General features: G+C 42.2%; 1 protein-coding gene across 1 annotated transcript in view; it reads right to left on the bottom strand.

The window, feature by feature from the left end:
* Positions 1-4,736: 4,736 nt before the first annotated feature.
* The window catches only part of LOC150099148 (chondroitin sulfate N-acetylgalactosaminyltransferase 2-like), a 44,746-nt gene continuing 27,778 nt past the window's right edge, over positions 4,737-21,704 (bottom strand). The window contains exon 3 of the mRNA XM_090403631.1: positions 4,737-6,238. Within this exon, the coding sequence (XP_090259757.1) occupies positions 4,871-6,238 (1,368 nt within the window). The 3' untranslated portion in view covers positions 4,737-4,870. The remainder of the gene's footprint in view (positions 6,239-21,704) is intronic.

Here is a 21,704-nt window from a genome sequence, read left to right as displayed (position 1 = left end):
TTCTATCTCTTTCTTGCTACAATTTCTTTTTTAATCAAAGACCTCCGCCCATTTCAAGCGCACACGGTAATGACCGTTGAGTGCCCCCTTGCCCTAGTAAAAGCGCCGCCGTTTTCGACCTGCCATTTTTGTCTTTTGTCATTTCTCGGAATGTGAAACTGACGGAAGTGCATGCTGGCCATTATGCGCGTGGCAGATCTCGAGGTTGTCACGCCTGTATCTCCCCACCTGCTTTTTTTTTTTTGGAAAATTTGTTGGTAGCTCTGTTCTCACGCCACGCACAACGCAACATTTCTCCAGCAACGAATCCGACAAGAACAATTGTGTTTTCTTATTGTATGCATTTAAGTCGACAGTTAGAATCTAACATTGTAATCCCCCCCCCACCCACCATTAGCGCACATCTGCAAGAAAGAAGGGACCTATACTTGCAGCTGTTTATATAAAACTTTGCAGCTGTTTATATAGAACTCTGAGTTTTCCAAGGACGTGTTCGTGTTGGGATTGGGATGCCATATGACATCGCACCACCAACCGTCTCTCTGATAACTGCAGGGGGCCCAATAACATGCAGCTGTGCATATCGCGATGCAGATAATAGAGTGTGTGTGTGTGCGTGTGCGTGCGCGCGCCCATAAAACGCACCCGTTGCAAATGACACGCATTTGCAAGTACTTGGGCATGCAAATGACCAATTGGAATGACAGATTAACAGCTCCGTGGAGGCAGACACATCGAAACAAGACGACGGTGCCAAAAAATAAACTAAAAAATGACTTTGCAAAGTAACGAGGCGTTTGTCCTGCAGCCACCTATTTGCACGTCATCGACGACAGTGTCACGACTAAGGATTTGCGACAAGGACATTTGCTTTGGGCGTAGCCAAGTCACGAAAAGGAACAATTTCTGGATGTTTTTTTTTTCCCCCCTGTATTTGTGTTCTTTGGGGATTTGTTTCTTGTAAACAGGACAATAAAAAAAAAAAATAAGGGCGTTCTTGTAATGGAGGCGTAATTAGTTGACAATTTCTTGTTCGGGACGCAAAAATACGAGGCCTTGGCTTTAATCGTCGCAATGTGTTTTTTGCCGCAGTAGACTGAACGTAGCTACTAAAATAAAGAGCCAAAGGCTTCAGTTCGACGATGCAAAATCTATAAAAATCAAGTGATATTAAATCAATCATTATTTCAATGTCTAAGATAAAAACTCTAAAAGTTTCGTATGAAATTTGACCAGACAGCTTACGGGAATACATTCGCCGGCGTTTCTGAGTTGCGCTAGTCTGGCCTTATGGGAGATATGATCGCTGGGCCCAAGAGTCCATATATTCGCCTCCTATTTCATACGAAACGTTTATAGTTTCGGCTTTGAAATAATCCTGGATTTAACATCCACTTGATTTTTATGATGACTGCACGTAGCTTTCAATTTATAACGCCACTGATGCAGGAATCGTAGAATTTGTTTAAATCGGTTTGTTAATGTTTTTAGAAAGAAATCTTGGATATTTGTTAAGTTGATTCAGTCTGCAAATCGCCAACATCTCCTATAAAAACAAACATTAAATATCGAGCCATTGGATTAACGCTTTAGTAGTCAAGATAAGTACGTTACTTGTCTGTAGGATTTGGACTTCTTATATTTCACAGTACTTCGATGTTCCACACGTTTAAAGAGCAGCTCCATATGTCACGTGATTACGATCTGTGTTTGCAATTTATATTTGGCTGCTTCGTCGCATCGAAAGGAGGTGGGGATGGGGGGAAGGGAACTTCCAAACAAACATCTTTCGCCACCGTAGAAAGACTTTATCTCTCCCAGATGAGCTCTGCGAGCGAGACCACCCTGCTAGAAGCTTCCCTTGTGGGTACACAGGTCACGGTGGGTCACCGGAGATGCTGCGAACGTTGGCTACCGAGCGCGAGACGTGAAACTCGTGGGAGAACGACCGTAACTCAAAATATTCGACGCTCTGGGTTTCCGATAAAGCCGCTTGTTGCCATGACAACGTTTCCTACGGATAACCCATGGCGAGTGCGCCCACGCGAGTGTCCGCTGTCATGCGGGGGGATCCAAAGAAGGCAAGCGGTGAATAATTACGCGGAATTTCCTTTTCTGGCGGCAAAAACGTCGGCTTTGTTTATCGTAGAAGCGCACCGCTCGGTGTCAACAAGGCCGTCTCTTGAAGACAAGTTTACGACCCCTCGTTAATCGCAGAATTACACCACACTTGCGGCTCTGTCCCGAGCAGATAACTGCCGGGGTATCGAGAGATAGCGTGCGAAGTCCACTTGAACGCACGAAGAAACTTTGCTCCCACATCAGCACCTTTGACCCCGGAGACGAAGTGTGAGCAACACACACATGCTGAAGAGAATTCGGAACGACTTCCAAACGAAGGCTTTGGTCTGAACAACTACGGCTGTGTGGGTGGTGGGTTCGTGTTTTGAACTGCCCCCGTTCATCGGGTGGTTTGCTGTTTTTGGAGAGGTGAAAAACCCGTTTCGGGATGGAAAGTCCTGCCTCCCCCTCCTCACACACAAAACTCTCTCTCTGCCTCGTCCTCTGCTGGCACCAGAGATTTCTTGCTGATTTAGAGTGTTCCGGGGGTGAAAACTCCGACGAGGAACATCCGCAACGGACTCCATTTTGGAATAAGATCGAGGCACACCTGAATAAATGTTTTTCTTCGATGAAATTCAAGTTGCTGAATTGTAGAATTACATCGTCATCATCAAATTCCTGATATGTAACCTCAAGGGGATGTACAGGATGTGATAGTACAGCAGCACACTTAGCATTTAAACTTGGTGGGGGGGGGGGCGAGTTGAGCACACGATTTGAAAATACACACCACGCATCGCACGATCTATGACTGAGCATCTGCAATGATCGCTAATTCATAAGTAGCATAGAAATAGAAGACACGACATAAATAAAAAAATGAATTTTAATTAGGAAAACATTTTTGGAAAATTTTCTAGTGTTTTTTTTTTCTTTTTCTTTGGGGGAGCAGGAACCGTTGACCTCCCCCCACTCCTTTAGGTGCGCCACTGTGATAGTTCTGCATGAAAAACTTACATCATTACTAACTTCCTATCAACAATTTTCCTTCAAATCAGTCTGTTACCTGTCAAGATTCCAACATTATCAGATCTTATATTTCTATCGTCTAAGGCACTTTTTAATGCATCAATTCATCTATATCTCGGTCTTCCTCTGGGTCTTTTTCCCAAAGAACACTTGTTTTGCTGATCTCTCCTCTCCCATTCTGTTTAAGTGACCATACCGATTGAGATTATTCCTTATTAGTAATAATAATATATTACTATTATTATTATTATTATTAATAATGTAACTCCTTATTGACTGTTTCGTGTGGTTGCCTTCCCCTACAGTCAACAAAATGTTATTATTGGACTCACCATCTACTACCCACTTGTCATTGTCTGTAAATTGCGTGTGTTAACTGTATTCGAATTGTGCATATTACAAGGGGGGGGGGGAGATCTTATCGAAGAAAATATCTTCAGATCGTGTTTGAAAATGTCCTCTAACAGCTGACGTGGGATCTTCAAGAAATCCCACCAAGTGTGTTCCATTCAGAGACGAAGAGTCCCACGCCATTTCTGGTTTTATTTGCTGCAATCCAGCAATTAAGTGAAACTGTGGGAAGGTCAAGGTCTCTGAGGTAGGGGTGGAGAACAGAACGAGATTGGTTGTTTATTGCTCAGAGTGACCTCCGGCTTGTTCGTGTATCAGTAATCGATGCCCTTTGCAGAACTCTTTCTTATCTGATTAGCCACAGTCGCTGTTTGAGAAGGCAGTTTAGATAATGCCGAAGAAATCTCTCCAGCGGATAGATGGCGCCACCGATTCATTGCTTGGATGGCTAGGAGGTGCGTGCTCATTCATTTCACCCTATTTGCTAAAGGGGTCGACGGAACGCCTCGCTCACTTGCTACCAGTCTTCGGGCAAATTTGGCAACCTTCTTAGTTGGCTGCACTCCAGGCCGAGTGTGGGCTTCATGGGTGGCGCTGGGAATGACGTCATCTTAGCTATTTTGGTTCGCTCTTAAGAAACATCCGAGGAGATTTCGACATGAAGTCCTTTAATAAAAACTAATGTGTCGCCACGAGGCACCTTTTACGAAGCTCTGAAAGGCAAAGCAATGAATTGAGCCCCCAGAGTGGGTCAGGAATAGGAGGGGGGGGGGGAATAACCTCTATCAGAAGGACAAATTGGGTGGAACGATGTCCGGTGGTGTTCGTAATATTTTGTAAACGGCTTTTACTTATTCTACGATCGTATGTCCTCTGAAATTCTTTCAGTGTCAGCACGAACTGACATATGAAGGGGGTGTCGTCACACGTTTGGCATAACCTGCTATTAAGGTCATCACTGAAGAGGTTTAGTGGTGTGATGAAAGAGGAGGCAGAATTTACTTCCTTTCTTACTGGGATCATTTGGGAAGATGCTACGTTGGCTCCTGATCCCCAAAGACAAAATGCAGTTTGTGTGTGTGGGGGGGGGGAGATAAATGAAGACAAAAAATTGCGAGAAGGCTTTTCTATTTTATATACAAATGCACATTCGTCAAAGAGCTTAGCCAGTCTGTAATTATGCAAATGGAAGACATTTTTTTTTTTCGTTTAGCCAGAGAAGAAAGAGGCACTTGACTAGAAATCTCCGACAAGGTTTTGATTGGAATCAAAGCAGTGACTCCCTCTATAGTTCATCCGTGGATGTATCGAACGAGTCTCGAAGCTGCCAACAGAAGAAAGGTGAACTGAATCGTCGGCTCCTCGGCGGCCATCTTGTCTCTGGTTGCCATGGAGAGGGTGGATGCTGGAATCGCGATGGACGACCTTATCGGGTGTCTTTCCCCGTCCCAGTGATGTCCACCTCGTCGACCACGCTCATGCCCACATTGGTCGCCCCCTGGTGTTTCCGGAGCTCGTCCCCGAAGGCCAATAAGCCCAACTGCGCGTGGGAGGCTTCTCCGAGAGCCCTCGACCGCAAACAAGCGCGGTACTGCTCCATGGAGAGGCCGGGGTCGCAGGTTTTCTCGTGCCACATGTGGAAGATGCCCGGATCGGTGGCCCGGATGACCATCAGAGAGCTCCTCACGTACTTCCGGTACAGCATCACGTCCTCGCCTCCCCATCCGACGATCTCCTCGTCGAAGCCCTTCACGTTCATGAAGTCGCTGCGGTATTGGCAGGTCATGCCGTAGCCGAAGTCCCTCCAGAAACCCGAGTCTCGTGAGATGGTGAGCTGCTCCGCCTCCGGTGGGGTGTCCTTCCCCTGGAGCGAGTACACGAGCGAGGGGTTGTACAGGCTGAACACGATCGGGTAGTACACTTTTTTGCCGGGGGAGGCGTTCATGCGGCAGCGTTCTAAAAACTTGGCGGAGAACACGATGTCGACGTCGCACATGAAGAGCAGCACGTTCCCTTTGGTCCAGTGTTGAGCCCCCACGTGGAGGCCCTTCCCTCGGGAGAAGGTCTCGTTCAGGGTGAGCAGCTTCAAGTTGCGAAACTTGGTGGCTCGCGACATCTGCGTCAGCATGACGCGCACCTCGTGCAACCCCTCTTCGCCGAAGTAGATGACGGTGAGGAAGACCCGACGATCGTGTTTGACGGCCACCTTGGCGAACTTGTCTAGGAAGCAGCGAAAAGTGTCCAGCCGCCCGGACAGAGGCAAGATGACGTTGATGAGGTCCTTGGAGGTGCGCGCTCTCTCCGTGGACACTGTGACCACCGAACTGAACGGCCTCATCAGCGACACCTTGTGGTAGACGCGGGAAACGTTCTTCTCCTTGAAGTACAGTTCGTACTGCGCGCCCGTGGTCGGCTCGGTGCGGAACATCCCCTCCACGAAGTCGTCCACCGTGTAGCGTTGCCGGTTTCGACGGTCCCTGTTCACGACCTCCAGCGCCTTGACGAACACTTCGAGCAGGTCCTTCCTCTTGTAGCCGATGGGTTTCTCGACCACCCTCTTGCCCAGGCCGAGAGCGACTGGGTAGATGCGATTGAAAGTGAAGTGGTTGAAGGGCACGACCTCGTACTCGTTGTTCAGCTGCACCCCGTGACGAATTTCGGCGCTGTTCAACTGCTTGCGGACGTACTCGACGCACTCGTTGCCTCCAGATGGCGTGCTCTCCCCGGATTTGATGGCGATCGGTTGGATGCTGTCCTCCGGTTTCTGCGCCTGCGTCAGCTGCTTCTTCAGTTCCTGGAAAGAAAACGCCGCAGTTTAGTGACATTTCAGGAATCAATTTCTTTCAAAAAGTACCCTCAAATATACGATGTTTATGCACTTAAATTATTCAGTCCCTGTGCTGAAAATCCCCTTTGGAATGTGACAAAATTGACTCTCACGTAGAAGTGTTCGGCAAAGAAAAATCCTAAGAGCGACAGACTGTTCGCAGCTTTCTATGGGAAAGAAAGCAGAGAGGAGGGGGAAATCTTCGCCGAATTTCTTAAATTATCGCTATTTATGTATGCAGTTCGGTTTCGACAATCCCTAACACCCAAGTGAATTGGATCTCGCTCAAATAATTCACACAGAATGGCCCCCATTCTTTGGATGATGCGAAATCTCCTAAGTAAATGGTGTGTGTCATCGAGGGAGGGGCTGAAACCACTCCCAAAGTGTCTTCACTCCATGTCAAATAGGAAGAAGCCGACAGATTAATAATCACCCTGCGGATTAGAAAAAAGGGAGCCCTCAGGAGTCTGTCCTGGGGCCAACTTGAGTTTCTGAATTTCTATCAGCAAGTTCTCCTCAGCGGATCTGAATCGGAAGTTTTGTGCGTAGACAACGCCGTGATCAGAACTATTTATGTGAGCCTCATAATCCGAATTGAAAAAGGTGGTTGGACGGACTCGAAATATCCGATTGTATGCAAAACTGAGGTTCTCCTTAGAATAAAACGGAGTTAGCTTGAAGCTGTGCTTTCATTTTCGTGTAATTCCAATCCGTGGCGTCTTTTTGACAAGAATACCTCAAGCCCTAACAAGCTGGAGCGATGTGACAGCCAACTCTCGCGCTGAAGATAATTCTCATGACATCATTCCCGATGCTGAGAGTTCTCTTCTTTCGTAAAAAGCGTCTTCGTCAAGAATGAGAAGAGACTGGAAATAAAGCAATCAAGAGAAAGTTCAGTCCGCCTGAGTTTTCAGCCTGAAAATGCGAAAAGGTTTTCGTTTTCAAGTTGCGAGGTTCTTCCACGCATCCTAACCTAACCAAACTTTTGACACAAAGCCCAATCCCTACGTAGTCGTGGTATCTACCAGGATACTGAACGAACCAGGATGGGCTTGCAGTTTGAATTTAGCTGACAAAATTACATTCACTCTTGGAAGCCAAAGGTGGTTCAACCTAATGCGAAATATGAAGTTATCCACTTGAAGAATGAATGCCTAAGCTATGTTTTCGTCAGGGAACGAGGCCGAACACTAAAAAAAGTCTGTTGCTGGAACAAGCTTCAACTCAACATCAGTAAAAATGAAGATGCGCAGTATCAAGCTGGTTCTGACCAGATAGGGATGATCAGGGTGAAATTTTCACCTTAAGACAAATAGCCAAGAAAACACGAAGATATAACAAGAACCAGAATTCAGATTTGTCAGACGTGGAAAAAGTGTTCAAACAATCCAGTTCTATGGGATAAATGGAACTTTATACAAACAATATCTAGCCTGTACTTAGTTAGTTAGCCCCATTGTCGCAGGGCAATACCAAGGGTCAGTTCTGAGCCCCTACCTCTTTGACCTGGTCATGGATGTACTAGTGGAGGTTGTCAAGAAGGAGGCACCATGGAGCATGCTGTTTGCCGACGACATTGTTCTTTGCGAACCATCCCGAGAGAAGCTTGAAAATACCCTGGAAGATTGGAGAAAGGCATGAAAATTAACCGGGAGAAGACTGAATATATGTCAATGGGGAGTGACGAGGATATGATCATACGACTTCAGGGTGAAAGGCTAATTTCAGGGAAGAAATTCAAGTACCTTGGGTCTGTCGTCGAGAGGAATGATGACCTGGATGAGGAAATACAGCACCGAATAACATTAGGCTGGATGAACTGGAGGAAGATGAGCAGGATCCTGTGCGACAAGAGAGTGAGTTGTAAGAGGAAAGGAAAGCTCTATAAGATGGTGGTGAGGCCGGCGATGCTTCATGGCACGGAGACGTGGCCTATAACCAAGGCACAGGAGAGGAAGATGGAGATCGCGGAGATGCGGATGTTGAGATGGATGAGTGGTGTGACAAAGAAGGACAGAATAAGGAATGACTACATCAGAGGGACGGTTAAGGTGGGACCAATTGGCAAGAAGATACAAGAAAGTAGGCTGAGGTGGTTCGGACATGTAGAGAGGAAGGGTGAGGAGTGTGTTGGTTAACGAGTGGAGTATATGGAGCTGGAGGGAAGGAGGAAAAGAGGCAGGCCCAAGCTCAGGTGGAGGGATAAGATGACAGAGGATCTTAGGGAGAAAAGATGGAGTCCGAAGGATGCTCTGGACCGGAGAACTTGGAAGAGGAAGGTTAAAGATCGGTGCGCCGACTCCGTTTAACATGGGATAAGGCAGAGTGAAAGAAGAAGAAGAAGAAGACTTAGTGAAGTTAGCAGTTAGTATACGTGATGATGGTCTGATTTTAAATCTGGTGTGAGACAAGGATGTACATTATCCCCTCTGTTATTCCTTATCTATATGGATCACATTATGAAGGAAAGTGGTATTAAACATGATATCAGAATTGGAGATGTTAATGTCAGCTCTTTGCTTTATGCGGATGATTTTTTACTTCTAAATAAATCCAGTGGACGTCAGCAGGGTTCCTGACTAAATTGAATAGCTGTTGTAATAAATTTGATATTAAAATCAGCAAACTGAAACATTAAACAAAACTATGAACGGAGGCATAAAAACGAAATCGTTGTATTCTTAATAGAGACGATATCAAGGATGCCCTTTCGGTGAAAGTGATCTGCCCGCTCTCATACGGAGAAGAAAAGTTTTTCTCCTTCTAAAAATTTTTTTTTCAATCCCGTAAAACTGAAAACAACAGCCAGAATTGGACACATAATTTACTGGCCTCCGAGCCTAGTTGTCTCCAAGACAATAAATGACAAGATCTGATAATGTTGGAGTCTTGACAGATAACAGAGTGATTTGGAGGAAAATTATCGACAGGAAGTTAGCAATGATGTAACTTTTCGTGCAGTTTTTCCGTAATATCCCCTACACCCCAAGGGTACATGACAGGAATTCGATAATGATGACTCCTGGTGTTCACCACAAGCACTAAACGCAGCCATTTTTTAAACACTTCACATAAGTGTGGTGCTTTGGCGTTTTGCCAAATAAAAGTGTGCTGGCGGATCCCTTGAACCTAGTGGGGGGTTGGTTCGAGAACTGTGGCTTTTCGCTTAGTTTCTTGAATGTAGCTGTCCGCTTCCTTTTCGGTGGGTCACAAGCGCGCGCGGAAAAGCTCGGTAGTCCAAATAGCTCGCGCGCTTACTGTTGTATGGGCTGCTTGTAGCGTGTTTAAGCGAGAATTCATTAATTTCCTTTGGGAAATCATGGCAACGACCCCAACACGGTGGAAAGGTGATTAATGCACGACTGCTGCCACGGCTAACGGAGTGCCAACAGACTGCTCGTGCGCGCTTGTAGGCAGAGGGGGGAATGAAGATGGGTTTGGCTGCAGGCGATCATGATTATTCCGGCAACGCAAACATCGCCTTGTCGAGACCGTTTGGGCCTCGATCGAAAATGTTATTCCAAAGACTTGCCTCACCGTTCTCTCTCTCTATTTATGTATCTCTTCCAGAGAGAGAGAGAGAATGTGGAAAAGGTACAATTTAAAGAGGCCACGGAGTTTAATATATCCATTGCTCTCTCTTCCTATAAAAGCATTTCGATCCCTTGGAGTGACTGAAGATACGCAGTGAGTTGCTTCTCATTCAGATAAAAACAGTGAGTTTATTGCTGCTGATAACATGTTGCATACAAAGACTTCTGCTTTATTCTCCTTTGATATAATTCCCTCTAATGAATGCAGAGCCACCCTTCACTCTTTAAAGTACCAGCGAAGGGTGCTTCGAAAGTTTAGAAACAGGCAGAAATCTCCGGGTATCAAAGTAAATACAGGAAGTCAAATGCGCTGGTGCATTGTCATGGTGATCAGGTTCGATGGCTGCTTCATTCCTATTGTTTGTATCTGAGCCAACTGACAGTCGTTTCCAAAGTGTTTCATAAAAGGTTGATTGATGCTCCCTCTAGTGGGATAAATCATCAATATGTGGGTTTAATTCAGTGGTTCTTAACCGGTGTTCTCCGGAACACTTGTGTTCCGCGAACTGGTTACAAGTGTGCTACCGGTGAAAGATGTCACATGATACAGTTCTGAGTGTAATTGGCTATTGTGATCCTAATAACTGAAGACTGCTATGCGCGTTGACTTCTAAACCAAAGAAAAGAGTTCAAGTTACTTTCCTTCCTTAAATACACACAATTATGACTGGACACGAAATCCATTTGGCACAGTCAATACATCGAGTTGTGAATTTTCGTAACAAGAAGAAGAACAATTAGTTGCCTTGTTAACGGATCGTACTCTCAAAATGAAATCCCCTGAAATAACTTTTCAGGAATATTGGATTTTTGCCCAAGCCGAATACCCAACTCTCTCCACAAGGGCACTGAAATGTGTTAGTTTTCAAGATCATATTTGTGTGAACTCGGTTTCTCAATATTAACCAATATAAAAACTAAGAAGCGTGAAAGACTTACTAACATAGACAAATATAGACCTGATATTGCTGAACTCTGCAAAAGCCGACAAGCTCAAGTATCGCATTAAAATAAGTTCCATTTTTATAAAAGGCAAGTCCATGCCTATTTTTATTGTTAGTTTTATGACCCTCATGCTTTTGGTGTTCCCCAAATTTTTCTTACAATCAAAAGTGTTCCGTGACTTCGAAAACGTTAAGAACCACCGGTTTAGTTGATCGAAGCAGATTTCAGTTTGTACTTGAATGCCCGGGAAGGTCATAAACCGCGACTCATCTTCATTGAGTGAACTGATTGAGGAAACAGGCGTCGATTACTTATGTACAGGAACAGACTTCGTGGAATCCTATTGCTAAATCTTATTCAGAATTGGAAGACCAAACAAAAGACTTTGTAAACAAATTCTACAGAAGAAAGATCTCGTTGCCATTCTAGTCGCCTACTAAGAGCTTTTTTTAAAGCCTTTTTTGGCCGATTCTGAGAAGAAACCAAAGGCGGATTTTTCGTCCCTCAAACTCAAGAAAATCGACCGTAGAACCCACACTATTTCAGACAATAAATATAGTGTTGGGATAAAGGACCACATGATGGCTCCACTTGTCAGCCGTCTCTTCACTGGAAGCCGTTTATAATTAGTGATTGTCATGGGCTAGATATCTCTGTTAGAGCTTAAAAACTGTCTTCCCTATGGGGAAATAAAAGGCTGATTCTTCTCCCTATAATATTATCTGTTTGATTCCAGTAATCCTTCGTCGATTTTTGTCCTTTTTTATACAAGTACTTTAGAAGAGGACCCCGTGGGGTACATTTCTTCGGCTGCAACCGCTGTTGTTAATATTTAAAACTGGCGTTTGTCTTCCCTCTTCAATATTAAGGTGGTGTTATTGGATGCAACCCCCTGGGAAGAATAAGGCGAGACGTAATAAAGACTTCCTGTGAAGAATAAGAAATGTTCCATAGTGAGTGCGCAAGAATTATTTATATTTATTTAATCCTATCTCCACGCATTGCTAATGAACAACGGTCCCTTTATTGCTCCCTTTGGATTTCAGTTTGATTTTCTTTCGCACTTTGGTTAAATTGAATTCTCTCAACTAGCACTATTTTGATATGAAAAATTCAACTTTTGTTTTATTCAGCTGATATCCCTCCCCCGAGAATTTCTTTCCATTTTTTCCTTTTAATATTATAACGAAGCCATATCCCAAAAACTTGCAATTCTTGTGTCCGCTTTTCAGCGGAAAACCCCCTTGAGACTGACTAAAACTACGTTTAGTTGAAACCACTTACACATCAAATCCTATCGAGAATGTTCCTCGCATCCTTGAAGGATTTCGAACGATTCTTGGTTCTCCAAGCTGCTACGATATGGCGCTTTCCATATCCTCATAGCTAAAAACTGGTTCCTGTTTTTAGTCTATTTTGGTGGTTGTTCAAAGAGAGAGAGAGAGAGAGAGAGAGAGAGAGAGAAAGGCTTTCTCTGAGCTTCTAATTTCACCAATTCCACACTCGTGTTAACCTGTAAATGTGACCTATTCGGCAATAAACTGTCCGTTCTTTTCGCCATCTCGTTATGTGCTTCATCTCCGTGCTATTCTCCCCTTTCCAAACTATGACACCATAAATGCAGTGTTCGTGTAACAGCGAATCCTCTCCACTAATCTATCTTCATCTATAAACCACGTAGGAATGTTTCGCAGACAACCTCATGTAAAATTCAGAGATTTCCTGGTTGGATTTGCATGCCAGAGGAAGCTGCTGTTCTCTTCATCAAGATGAGCTCCATCCTCAAGAGAATTTACTCGTTATCCCGTCCTGTTGTTGAAACATCTAACATTTACACGTTTAGCTTCCTCGTTTTACAAACAATGAATATGAGTTGTCTCGGTATTGCATTATAGATGAGGGGTGCATTTTTTTTTTTTAAATAACAAAATCCTTGTTTTCTAATCATTGAAGTGGCAGCGCAACCGTAACAAAAGAGGAGAGAAATCTAAAAAAATATATAAATAAAAATAAATCTCAATAAAGTTGAAGATTACAAAACTTTTCTACGAAATATTCCTCGGAAATTGTCTCGTGTTAAAACTTATTTTGAACTGTAGAAAGACGAAAGAGCAGACCAAGACCAAACTATAGTATAGAACTCTCTCTCTCTCTCTCTCTCTCTCTCTGTCTCTCTCTCTCTGTCTCTCTCTCTCTCTCTCTCTCTCTCTCTCTCTCTCTCTCTCTCTCTCTCTCTCTCTCCAGTACAGTTAAAAGACGCAGAACGATTAGGACGATTCCTGAATATTCTGATACATATTAGCAAATCTGGAAGTTACAGAATGCATATTCTATTGAGACATCGGACATATAAAAGGAAAAACATTAAAGATTGCAAATCTTTAATATAAAATACGAAGGGGGGTGAGAATGAAAGAAAGGATTCTTGGCTCTGCCATTGGAGTAGAAATTATAAGAATAAAGCAGTCCAAACCACACCAATGAACCCCTAACTGCAGAGTGCAGAAGAAAGATGAGAGCATAGTTTAGTTGCTCGGTTCATGACAAACACGAAACATGTCTTGGAGAAAATTCAAAGTGGCCATCTGAATCTCTCCAGACTTCTTTCTTTCTAAGTATCGAGAGTGATGATAAACGTTTTCCTGTTGATTTGGATCCCCCATCGATTGGGTACGTCTTCTATGCGGTATGATGTTGATTTCTGTCTCCAATAGTTTGCTGATGTAAGAAAAAACGAGTTGGTGAATGGTGGAAAAGTTTCTCCTGTTCTTTCTTTGGGCTGTGTAGTAAATTCAGTTGGATTGGATGCTAGAAAAAGAAGGTTAACAGACAGATCTGGTGAACAACTGAAGATATCAAAGCTACAAGATTTATTATAAAGAAAACTTGGATTTCTTTGTGACAAAAAATGAAGATGAATTGTTTGTGAGGCATTTGATGGTGTGTGTGTGTGGGGGGGGGTTCATTTTATGGGCGCGAGTTTCATGAGAATTAAAAAAAAAATAATCAAGAAATCGAGTTTTTAGCGACCGATAGAGACTTATCTTGATATAAGAGAGCGGAGTTGCGCAGATGGGCAAAACTGCGGCCAATGGCTTTGGAAAGGATCCAAAATGCATGATTGCGATTTGGACAACAAGAGAGAAGTTTTGTATTTTTGGCCTGTTTCAAGTCGGATTTATATTTGTTTATTTGAGGGGGATTTTACAGTTTTTTTCTATTTAAAAAAAAAAAAAACTGGGAATGTTGCATTAAACCTGCTGTATGGGAGTGTTTTATTTTTATGACCGACTGCCTTGACACCACACGATGAAGCGCTCAATCGGAAAGAGGGGACGAAGGCGTTCGTCTCATGAAAAAGAATTTTAGTGGTGCTTCAGAATAAGAGTTCGGATGGGAAGAGGAAGCATTAAATCGGAAAACACATCCGAAGTTACGACAATCGTTCCCTTATTAAGAAAACATCGGTCCCTCTTTCTTTGGTTTCGCTGGGCATCCAACGAAAAAAGTGCAACGAAATACGAGGGTGGTCTGAAAAGTTTTCAGTCTAACAATGAAAAAACGAATTTATAATTTCAGCATTATTTTTTATTTTTCAACGTAATTCCCCTTAAGACTAATACATTTATTCCAGCGATGATCGAGCGCCATTATCCCGTCCCTGTAGTGGTTCTCAGTAAGATCTACAAAATACTCCTCTACACTTCATTCGAAGAAAAACACTGACCAGCGAGGAAGACTTTTAGTTTTGGGAAGAGATAGAAGTCAGAGGGAGCCAAATCTGGGGAATAGGGTGGATGTTCAAAGAATTCATTTGCAGATCCCTTAATTTTCCCATTTTTTAACATCTTTATGGGCAAGTGCATTGTCCTGATAAAAGATGATTTTTTTTCTTCTGCAAACGGGTCTTTTCTCACGAATTTTTTCGTGTAGTCTGGTTAAAAGATCGGAATAATATTCCCCATTTATTGTTTTACCCTTTTCAATATAATTAATAAAGAAAATGCCTTTAGCATACCAAAACACCGATGCCATGACCTTTCCAGCTGATGGAACCGACTTTGTCTTCTTTGGCGCTGAGCAACCGGTTTCTGTTCACTGTTTTGACTGATGTTTGGATTCTGGTGTGTAATAGTGAATCCAAGTCTCATCCATAGTAATAAATCGACGCACAAAATCAGTTTTATTCTTGTTAAAACACTCCAAGCACTGTTCAAAGATTTTCATGCGAGTGCGTTTTTGATCTGCTATGAGCAAGCGCGGCACCCATCTTGTGCAAAGCTTTTTCATAATTCTTCATGCAAAATATATCCTCCACGTTCTTTTGAAATGCCTATAGTCTCAGCAATATCAAGCACTTTGACTCGCCATTCATCCAATACCATATTGTGCACTTGATCAAGGATTTCTGGTGTTGTACTTTTTGGACGTCCTTCACGTGGATCATCTTCAAGGCTGGTACGGCCACGTTTAAACTCGCAGCCCATTTCTTAATTGTCGAAAACGAAGGAGAAGAATGCCCATAAGCTTTTATGAACTTGGAATGATTTCTTTTGGCGTTAAACCTTTTACAAAGAATTTTATAACCGCACGATACTCAATTTTATCCATTTCAAGGATACTTTTGCTTCAGACAGTATAAAACAAACTACTTGATAGAACGACTTGCAATTTTACGTGGCTGCTTACGACAGATGTACCAACTTAAAATAAAAATCTTGCTGGGAGTGTTGCCATCTATGGTCGAGGCCAAGAATATTTCATCCCACCCTCGTATCTGGTCCACATTTCTTGATCAAGAATGGAAGGAGGGCAGGGGGTACGTAAGTGATACAAAAAGAACAATAAATAGACTTATCAGTGAGGTAAAAGATATTTACGGACAAGATAAAAAGCCATAAGTTCGAGTCCACGATCTGCAGTAAGAATATACGTAGTTTATAAAAAGGTCATGCGAGAAACTGAAACAGAAACACATCTCTCTTCCTAAAAGAGGGGGGGGGGAGTTGGGAAAAAGCGGTCCTCACTTTTTTTTTTTTTTTAAACGTAACTTCCCTCCACGAAACATTTTGCGAAACTATACCACATCCGTACTATGGTTTACATATACTGTATATATATATATTTATATATTTTTTGTATTTTTATTTCTTTTAACGTAGTCCGGACACCCTGCTTTGAAGACCAAACACAATTTGCGCCTTTGATAAGCGGCGAAATTCACCTCCTCCTTAAAGACAATCACAAACATCCAAGTCCAAAGCGGGATTCGAACCTGCAGCCTGTGAGTTAGAGAACGAATGCGCTCACCAGGCCATCATAATTCTCTGTTCTACAAAAGAATTGCTAATCTGGCAATACATTTATGTCCGCATTTGGCTGAATTCGTGAAATTTTTTTCATATTCAGGTAGAAATATTGTTGGTCCTTAACTTTTGGACATCAGTGTAGTTGGGTTAGCTGAGGTGCTGACGTGGAGGATGCAAATTGGGCTTTTTGTTGGAAGAAATTTTAATGTTATTTTGCTTTTTACGGGTATATTTTTTGTTGCTTTCTGTAATCTCGTATTTTTCATATTTCTTGGACTTTTGTTGCTTTTTGTGGAAAATTATTGGCACCCGTTACTACGGGTGCCAATAATTTTCCACCTAGCATTTATTTACCCTATTAATAACCCTAGCATTTATTTGCTTATCTTTCAAGTTAGAGTTACTGCGTGGAGCAGTAACTATAGAACAGGGGAATGGAGCAGAAGCAGAGGTGAGGGACTTCCCTCAGACTCCTCTAATTTCCATACAGGGACCAATTCAAGCATGTCCTAGATCAGCGTTTCCCATACTTAGGACGGAACTCTTCACAAATCCTGAAATTTTCACGGAACCCCTTGGTTATTTTGTTATAATGTATTAATTAATAATTAATTGTTGATTTATCTGATTTTTATTATTAATTAATAATTGATCCTTAATTAGTAATTAATAATTATTAAACATCAATTAAACATAAACATCATTAAATTCATTTGTGCTCATTTTCATTGAGATATCCCATTGTGATCACCAAAAATTTATAATATTATTAAAAGTACTTACGATGAATGCAGACTTTTTCTCGTGTGTGCTGGTAGTTTCTCCTCCCTTTGTACATCCTGGAGATCGCTTTGTAGGCTGGTGGTGGATGAATCACTATCTATTGCATCACAAACACCTTCGATAACAGATTTCTTAACACCAAAATTAAGCAAAGTCCCTTGTCTCTTGTTCATATTAAAATCGAAATCTGCAGGCCTGTTACTTTTAAAAAATCACGGCAAAACGGTTTCGAAACTTTCACCCTACAATACGAACTTGGGAAGAAAGTATTCAGTCGATTTGAGAACCGGATACAGACTACCTTGATCTTCAATTTTAGTGGAAAAATTTTCTTTATACTTCCTTGCTGATTGGTCATAACATTTGCAACACAGATGTCATTTCCTTCGGTTTTGAGAACAGAGGATACGCCGCCCATTGTTATAATCCGCTTGCAGGCAATTTTTATGACCGGTCATAAACAGTGTTATCCTTTTTCCCAAATGTTGAAAGGCTTTCGATGTGTGATAATTAACGATACACAGATGTTATTAGGCGATTCTGGTTCTGAGCTTTTCGACATATTCACAAATTCACGACATATTCAGAATATTTTCACTATAAAATATTTATTCCTGAAATATGCTTAGAAAACTAAAATGACAAATTCCAGGAGAATTTCTCGCGGAACACTTGTTCACCTTCAGCGGAACACCGGTGTTCCGCGGACACACAGTTTGGGAAACCTTGTCCTAGACAGTGTCCCTCGCATGCTTTTATGCCCTGACTCTCCCCACGGACACTACATGGAAGAGTAAGCACCTGTAGGATTATTCGCCAGCTGATCCAGCAGCCTCTAGGCGCTTCACCACCAGTTCTGATCCCGTGCGCTATTTGGAGTCTGGCATGAGGAAACAGCTTTGCTGCTGCACCTGCAGATGGAGCAAGTACTCGCTCCTGAAGTTTTTAATAACAGTCTGTTGAGCATATCTGCAGGATGAGTGAGGACAGAAGCTAAAGACCTTCATGTTTGGTATTATGGACGGTGTAAACAGAAGAGGTAAACCATACAGAGAATGGATAGACGACATAAAGGACTGGTGTGGAATGGGTTTACAGAAACTGCAACACTGTGCACTGGACAAAGAAAGGTGGAAGAAGATAGTGAAGAAGGCTTCGGACACCAACGGGCAGTAAGCCCATGGTTCGTGATGATGATGATGATGTTGTTGATCATATACACAACAAGTCCATCGTCTACCGTACATGAGAAGAAAAGAGGGACAGAAGTGTTGTACCTTACCCTTCAGAAAAAGAAGTACCCACTTCCTGCCTCCACGAAGCATGGTAGTGGAGTTTAACAGGGCGATGAAAGGCATCTAGAATCCCTGCTAGAATATCATCTGTGGAAACAAGATAGGCTTGACTTGACTTGGAGAGCCTATATGAGTGCAGATCACCTTCCCTATGGATGTAGAATGGGTGGCGTATCAGCTCTCCAACTAATAGCCTATGGATTCAACTCCAGCAGTGCGCATGGATATTTGGGATTTCTGAGTTGAGTTACATCTCACTTGTGAAATCATCGCTGTCCTACTTACCGAAGACCTAGGGTGCTTTGAAATGGTTCTGTCTCTAGAGTTGGATTTGAAGATTATTTAATCATCATTCCATCCACAGTGTTAATACCTAATAATGTACTATTCAACCATGGGATCGATCCACATAAAAAAAAAAGAAACAGTCTTTTCCAAACAAAGATAAATAAATAAAAAAGCAATGAAAAAAAAAGACTGATAGATATGAAGACGTTGCTATTCTTAAGAAGAATGATTTGGATTAAATGGATGGAAAATAGCTACATAGGAACAAGCACGAAGAACGAAGTTCGTAAATGAAACTTATGGAATGATAGTAGAAGAAGGAAAATGGAAATTCTTAGGAAAAAGATATGCTAAGAGAAGGAATGACCTGCGTCATCATCACGGGATAACTGCAAGGAAGAAATGGCGCTAGTGGAACATTGTTATTCGGAGGCTCCAGGCATTGGACAGGCAAAAGAATCTAAATCTAAAGATTCATCTAGTACATCTCTAAAATAGCTCCTATCGGATGTTGTACTTGAGTGAATAAAATCGAAAGATTTGTTGGGAGAAGGGGGGTGGGGAGGGTTATGATTATTAGGATTTTACTTGGTCTTTAGTTCAGTTATTTTTAGTTATTTTTCAGTCATTTTAATCGGAAAATCTTATGGGAAAAATTCCCCCCCCACCCAAAAAAAAAAGAGAGGAACTTCTACTCCATCCCTAGCGAGTAAGCCTGTGCAGGACGTGTTGCTCCAGTACACTTCCAAATGCTTTACTTCAGGTTGATGGTTGGGTGCTAATTACAGAGCGACCGACTGGTGCGATCACGTTTTACTCTGATATGCAGGGAGATCTGGATGCTGCAGCCCACTATTAAGCTTTCCAACAGTATTAGTCAGTTTAGTTCTAGGAATCAGCGGGAGACAAGAAAAGATCACGCCTTCAATCGGAGAGGAGAAAGAAAAGTGTTTTCACGACGTTCTCAAGAACCGTTTAGAGGAGAGTCCTGTTGGCATTTGCTCCAATTAAGAAAGTGTCTGATGGCAGCAATCACTGATTTCGCCGCGAACTCCCCCACCTCTCTCTCTCTCTCATATTCTGACTGCAGTGCGTGCAGCTGAAAGAATAAAAAAGATGAAATGTAGTTTTTCCTGTTTCCAGCTGTACGTATTCAGTGGATCGATCTTGTCCGTCAGCCTTTATTTCTGCTCAAAAAGCAACCGTTTATCTGCATGGTCATCGAATTTTATTACTACGAATTGTGGCTCCAGTGCAAAATAATGGAGGAAATCGTGAAAAGTGACATCAAAATTACTTTGAAAGGAAAGAACCATCAAATACCTTGCGAATTTGACCAAGTTATAAATATTTTTCTTTTTGTTAGTTCGTTTTTCGCAAACTGTGTTGAATCCCAAATTGCACAAATTGTACTGTCTTCTCATTGAGACTTAAAGTTCACGATTTATTAAAAACTGAATAGGATTACTCAAGCGAGAAATATTCTTTATTCATAAAATTTCACTCAACATGATTAAAGTGATCAAACAGCTCCATATTGGCAAGTGACAGAAGGATTAACATGCCGATTTGAAATCAGGAGTTGGAATAGCGCAGGACTGTCGAAATAAAAATGTAGTCCTAGCAAGGTATACAGTAAGAAAGAATAAAAAAAATGGTCACTCATGACCAATATTAAGTGACATTCCTTCTCGCAATGGATAGTAATGTGGTTCACTGGATGTGTTTAGATTATTGAGATGTGCTTCAAAGTTGTCCTTTAACAGCCTTACCAAGGCTAAACTGCTCAATGCTTTTTCAACAAATCGTATGTGTGTGTGTGTGTGTGTGTGTGTGTGGAGGTGATGACATACTCTGCAAACCCAGACTGTTCCAACACGTGGTGCTTGATGTATTCTTTGTATTCCCCCTTAACGAACAACATAAGATATCTCCTCCTGATGAACCACACGTGCAGGGGATCTGTTAAACACCAACGGATGCCAGTGGAGGAAGCTTGTCTTTTGTGTAAACGTAAAAGTACAGAAATCCACCCGAAAGATTCGTAGATTAGTGGATTATCCACCAGGTGTTTGTTACGAAGCCTGCGTTCCTGTTAGTGGCGATCATCTCTTCCCTGATTGCAATCTCTAATCTCTCCGGAGAACTAACCAAGGTGAATGACCGAGGAAGGAAATCACTCAAGTGCTCTGAAACTTTGGTAAAATGCATTATAATTCAGTTTCTTCTGTGGATTAGTGCCGTGGATTAGATAAGGATTAAATATTTCTGAAAGGTTAAAAAATTCTCAAGCCACTTGCTGTTTCCAAATAAGCAAGGTAGGGATCTCACACAAGGTAGGGATTTCGGGGAGGGGGGGGGGTCAAGTGTATATATATATATATATATATATATATATATATATATATATATATATATGCAGGTTAGCAGCTTGCGTTATGAAGTCATCTTTGCACACATTAAGCACGTACATTCCATAGCAAAAGTGCTGAGAAGAGATAAGGAAATCTTCATGGGCCAACCTTCCACTAGTATTGTCTAAAGTTGCCTGCATTCCTCACTTTCCTCTACTGGTTCACTTTTTTTCTGAAGCCCTTATATATGTTCTCCACTGATACAACTTTCTTTGACAGTCTGGTTGGTTCAGTTGGTTAGCGTACTCACCCGGCTTCTACTAGATTCAAATGATATTCCAGGGGTGGATGTCTGTGTGAAACATCGTACTGTTTATTGGAGGCTTGAAAAGGTTGCCTGTTTGGTGTCTTAAGAAAGCTTTATGCATTACTAAGCCGCAGTCTACCCACGTTACCAGGGCATTACGAATTTACAGGGTTTCTTGGGTAGGATAAAAATAAGAATGTTTTTCCTTTCATAGTAATCCCAAGAAGCTGTTCAACTTACGGTACATTAGTGCAATACATTCGAATGAGGAGGATGCAAACTTTGTTCTTTGAGTTTGGAGATGAACTGTGAAGGGATGTTGAATGGCTGTTACACGTGCATTTTAAAACATTCAGAAGAGCGCGGGGGATATGTTAATTCCAATTCGGATTAACAATAATCATGGAACTTTTTAATGCAAGCAGCGCAAATTGAATTCCTTTGTGACAGATTCTCAGTTGATGAGAAATGGGTCATTAATCAACCTCATTGCTCTCTAGTGTACGAAATGTTTTAGGAAGCTCTTAAGAGCCCCATCCTAAATGTCAAATCGGCA

Source organism: Typopeltis vanoorti, chromosome 14 (genome assembly GCF_054136105.1).
Source record: "Typopeltis vanoorti isolate ZY-2024b chromosome 14, IOZ_Tvanoo_1.0, whole genome shotgun sequence".
In the NCBI taxonomy this organism is placed as follows: domain Eukaryota; kingdom Metazoa; phylum Arthropoda; class Arachnida; order Uropygi; family Thelyphonidae; genus Typopeltis; species Typopeltis vanoorti.
Note: the sequence above shows the minus strand (reverse complement) of the source record. Positions and strands in the feature narration are given on the sequence as shown.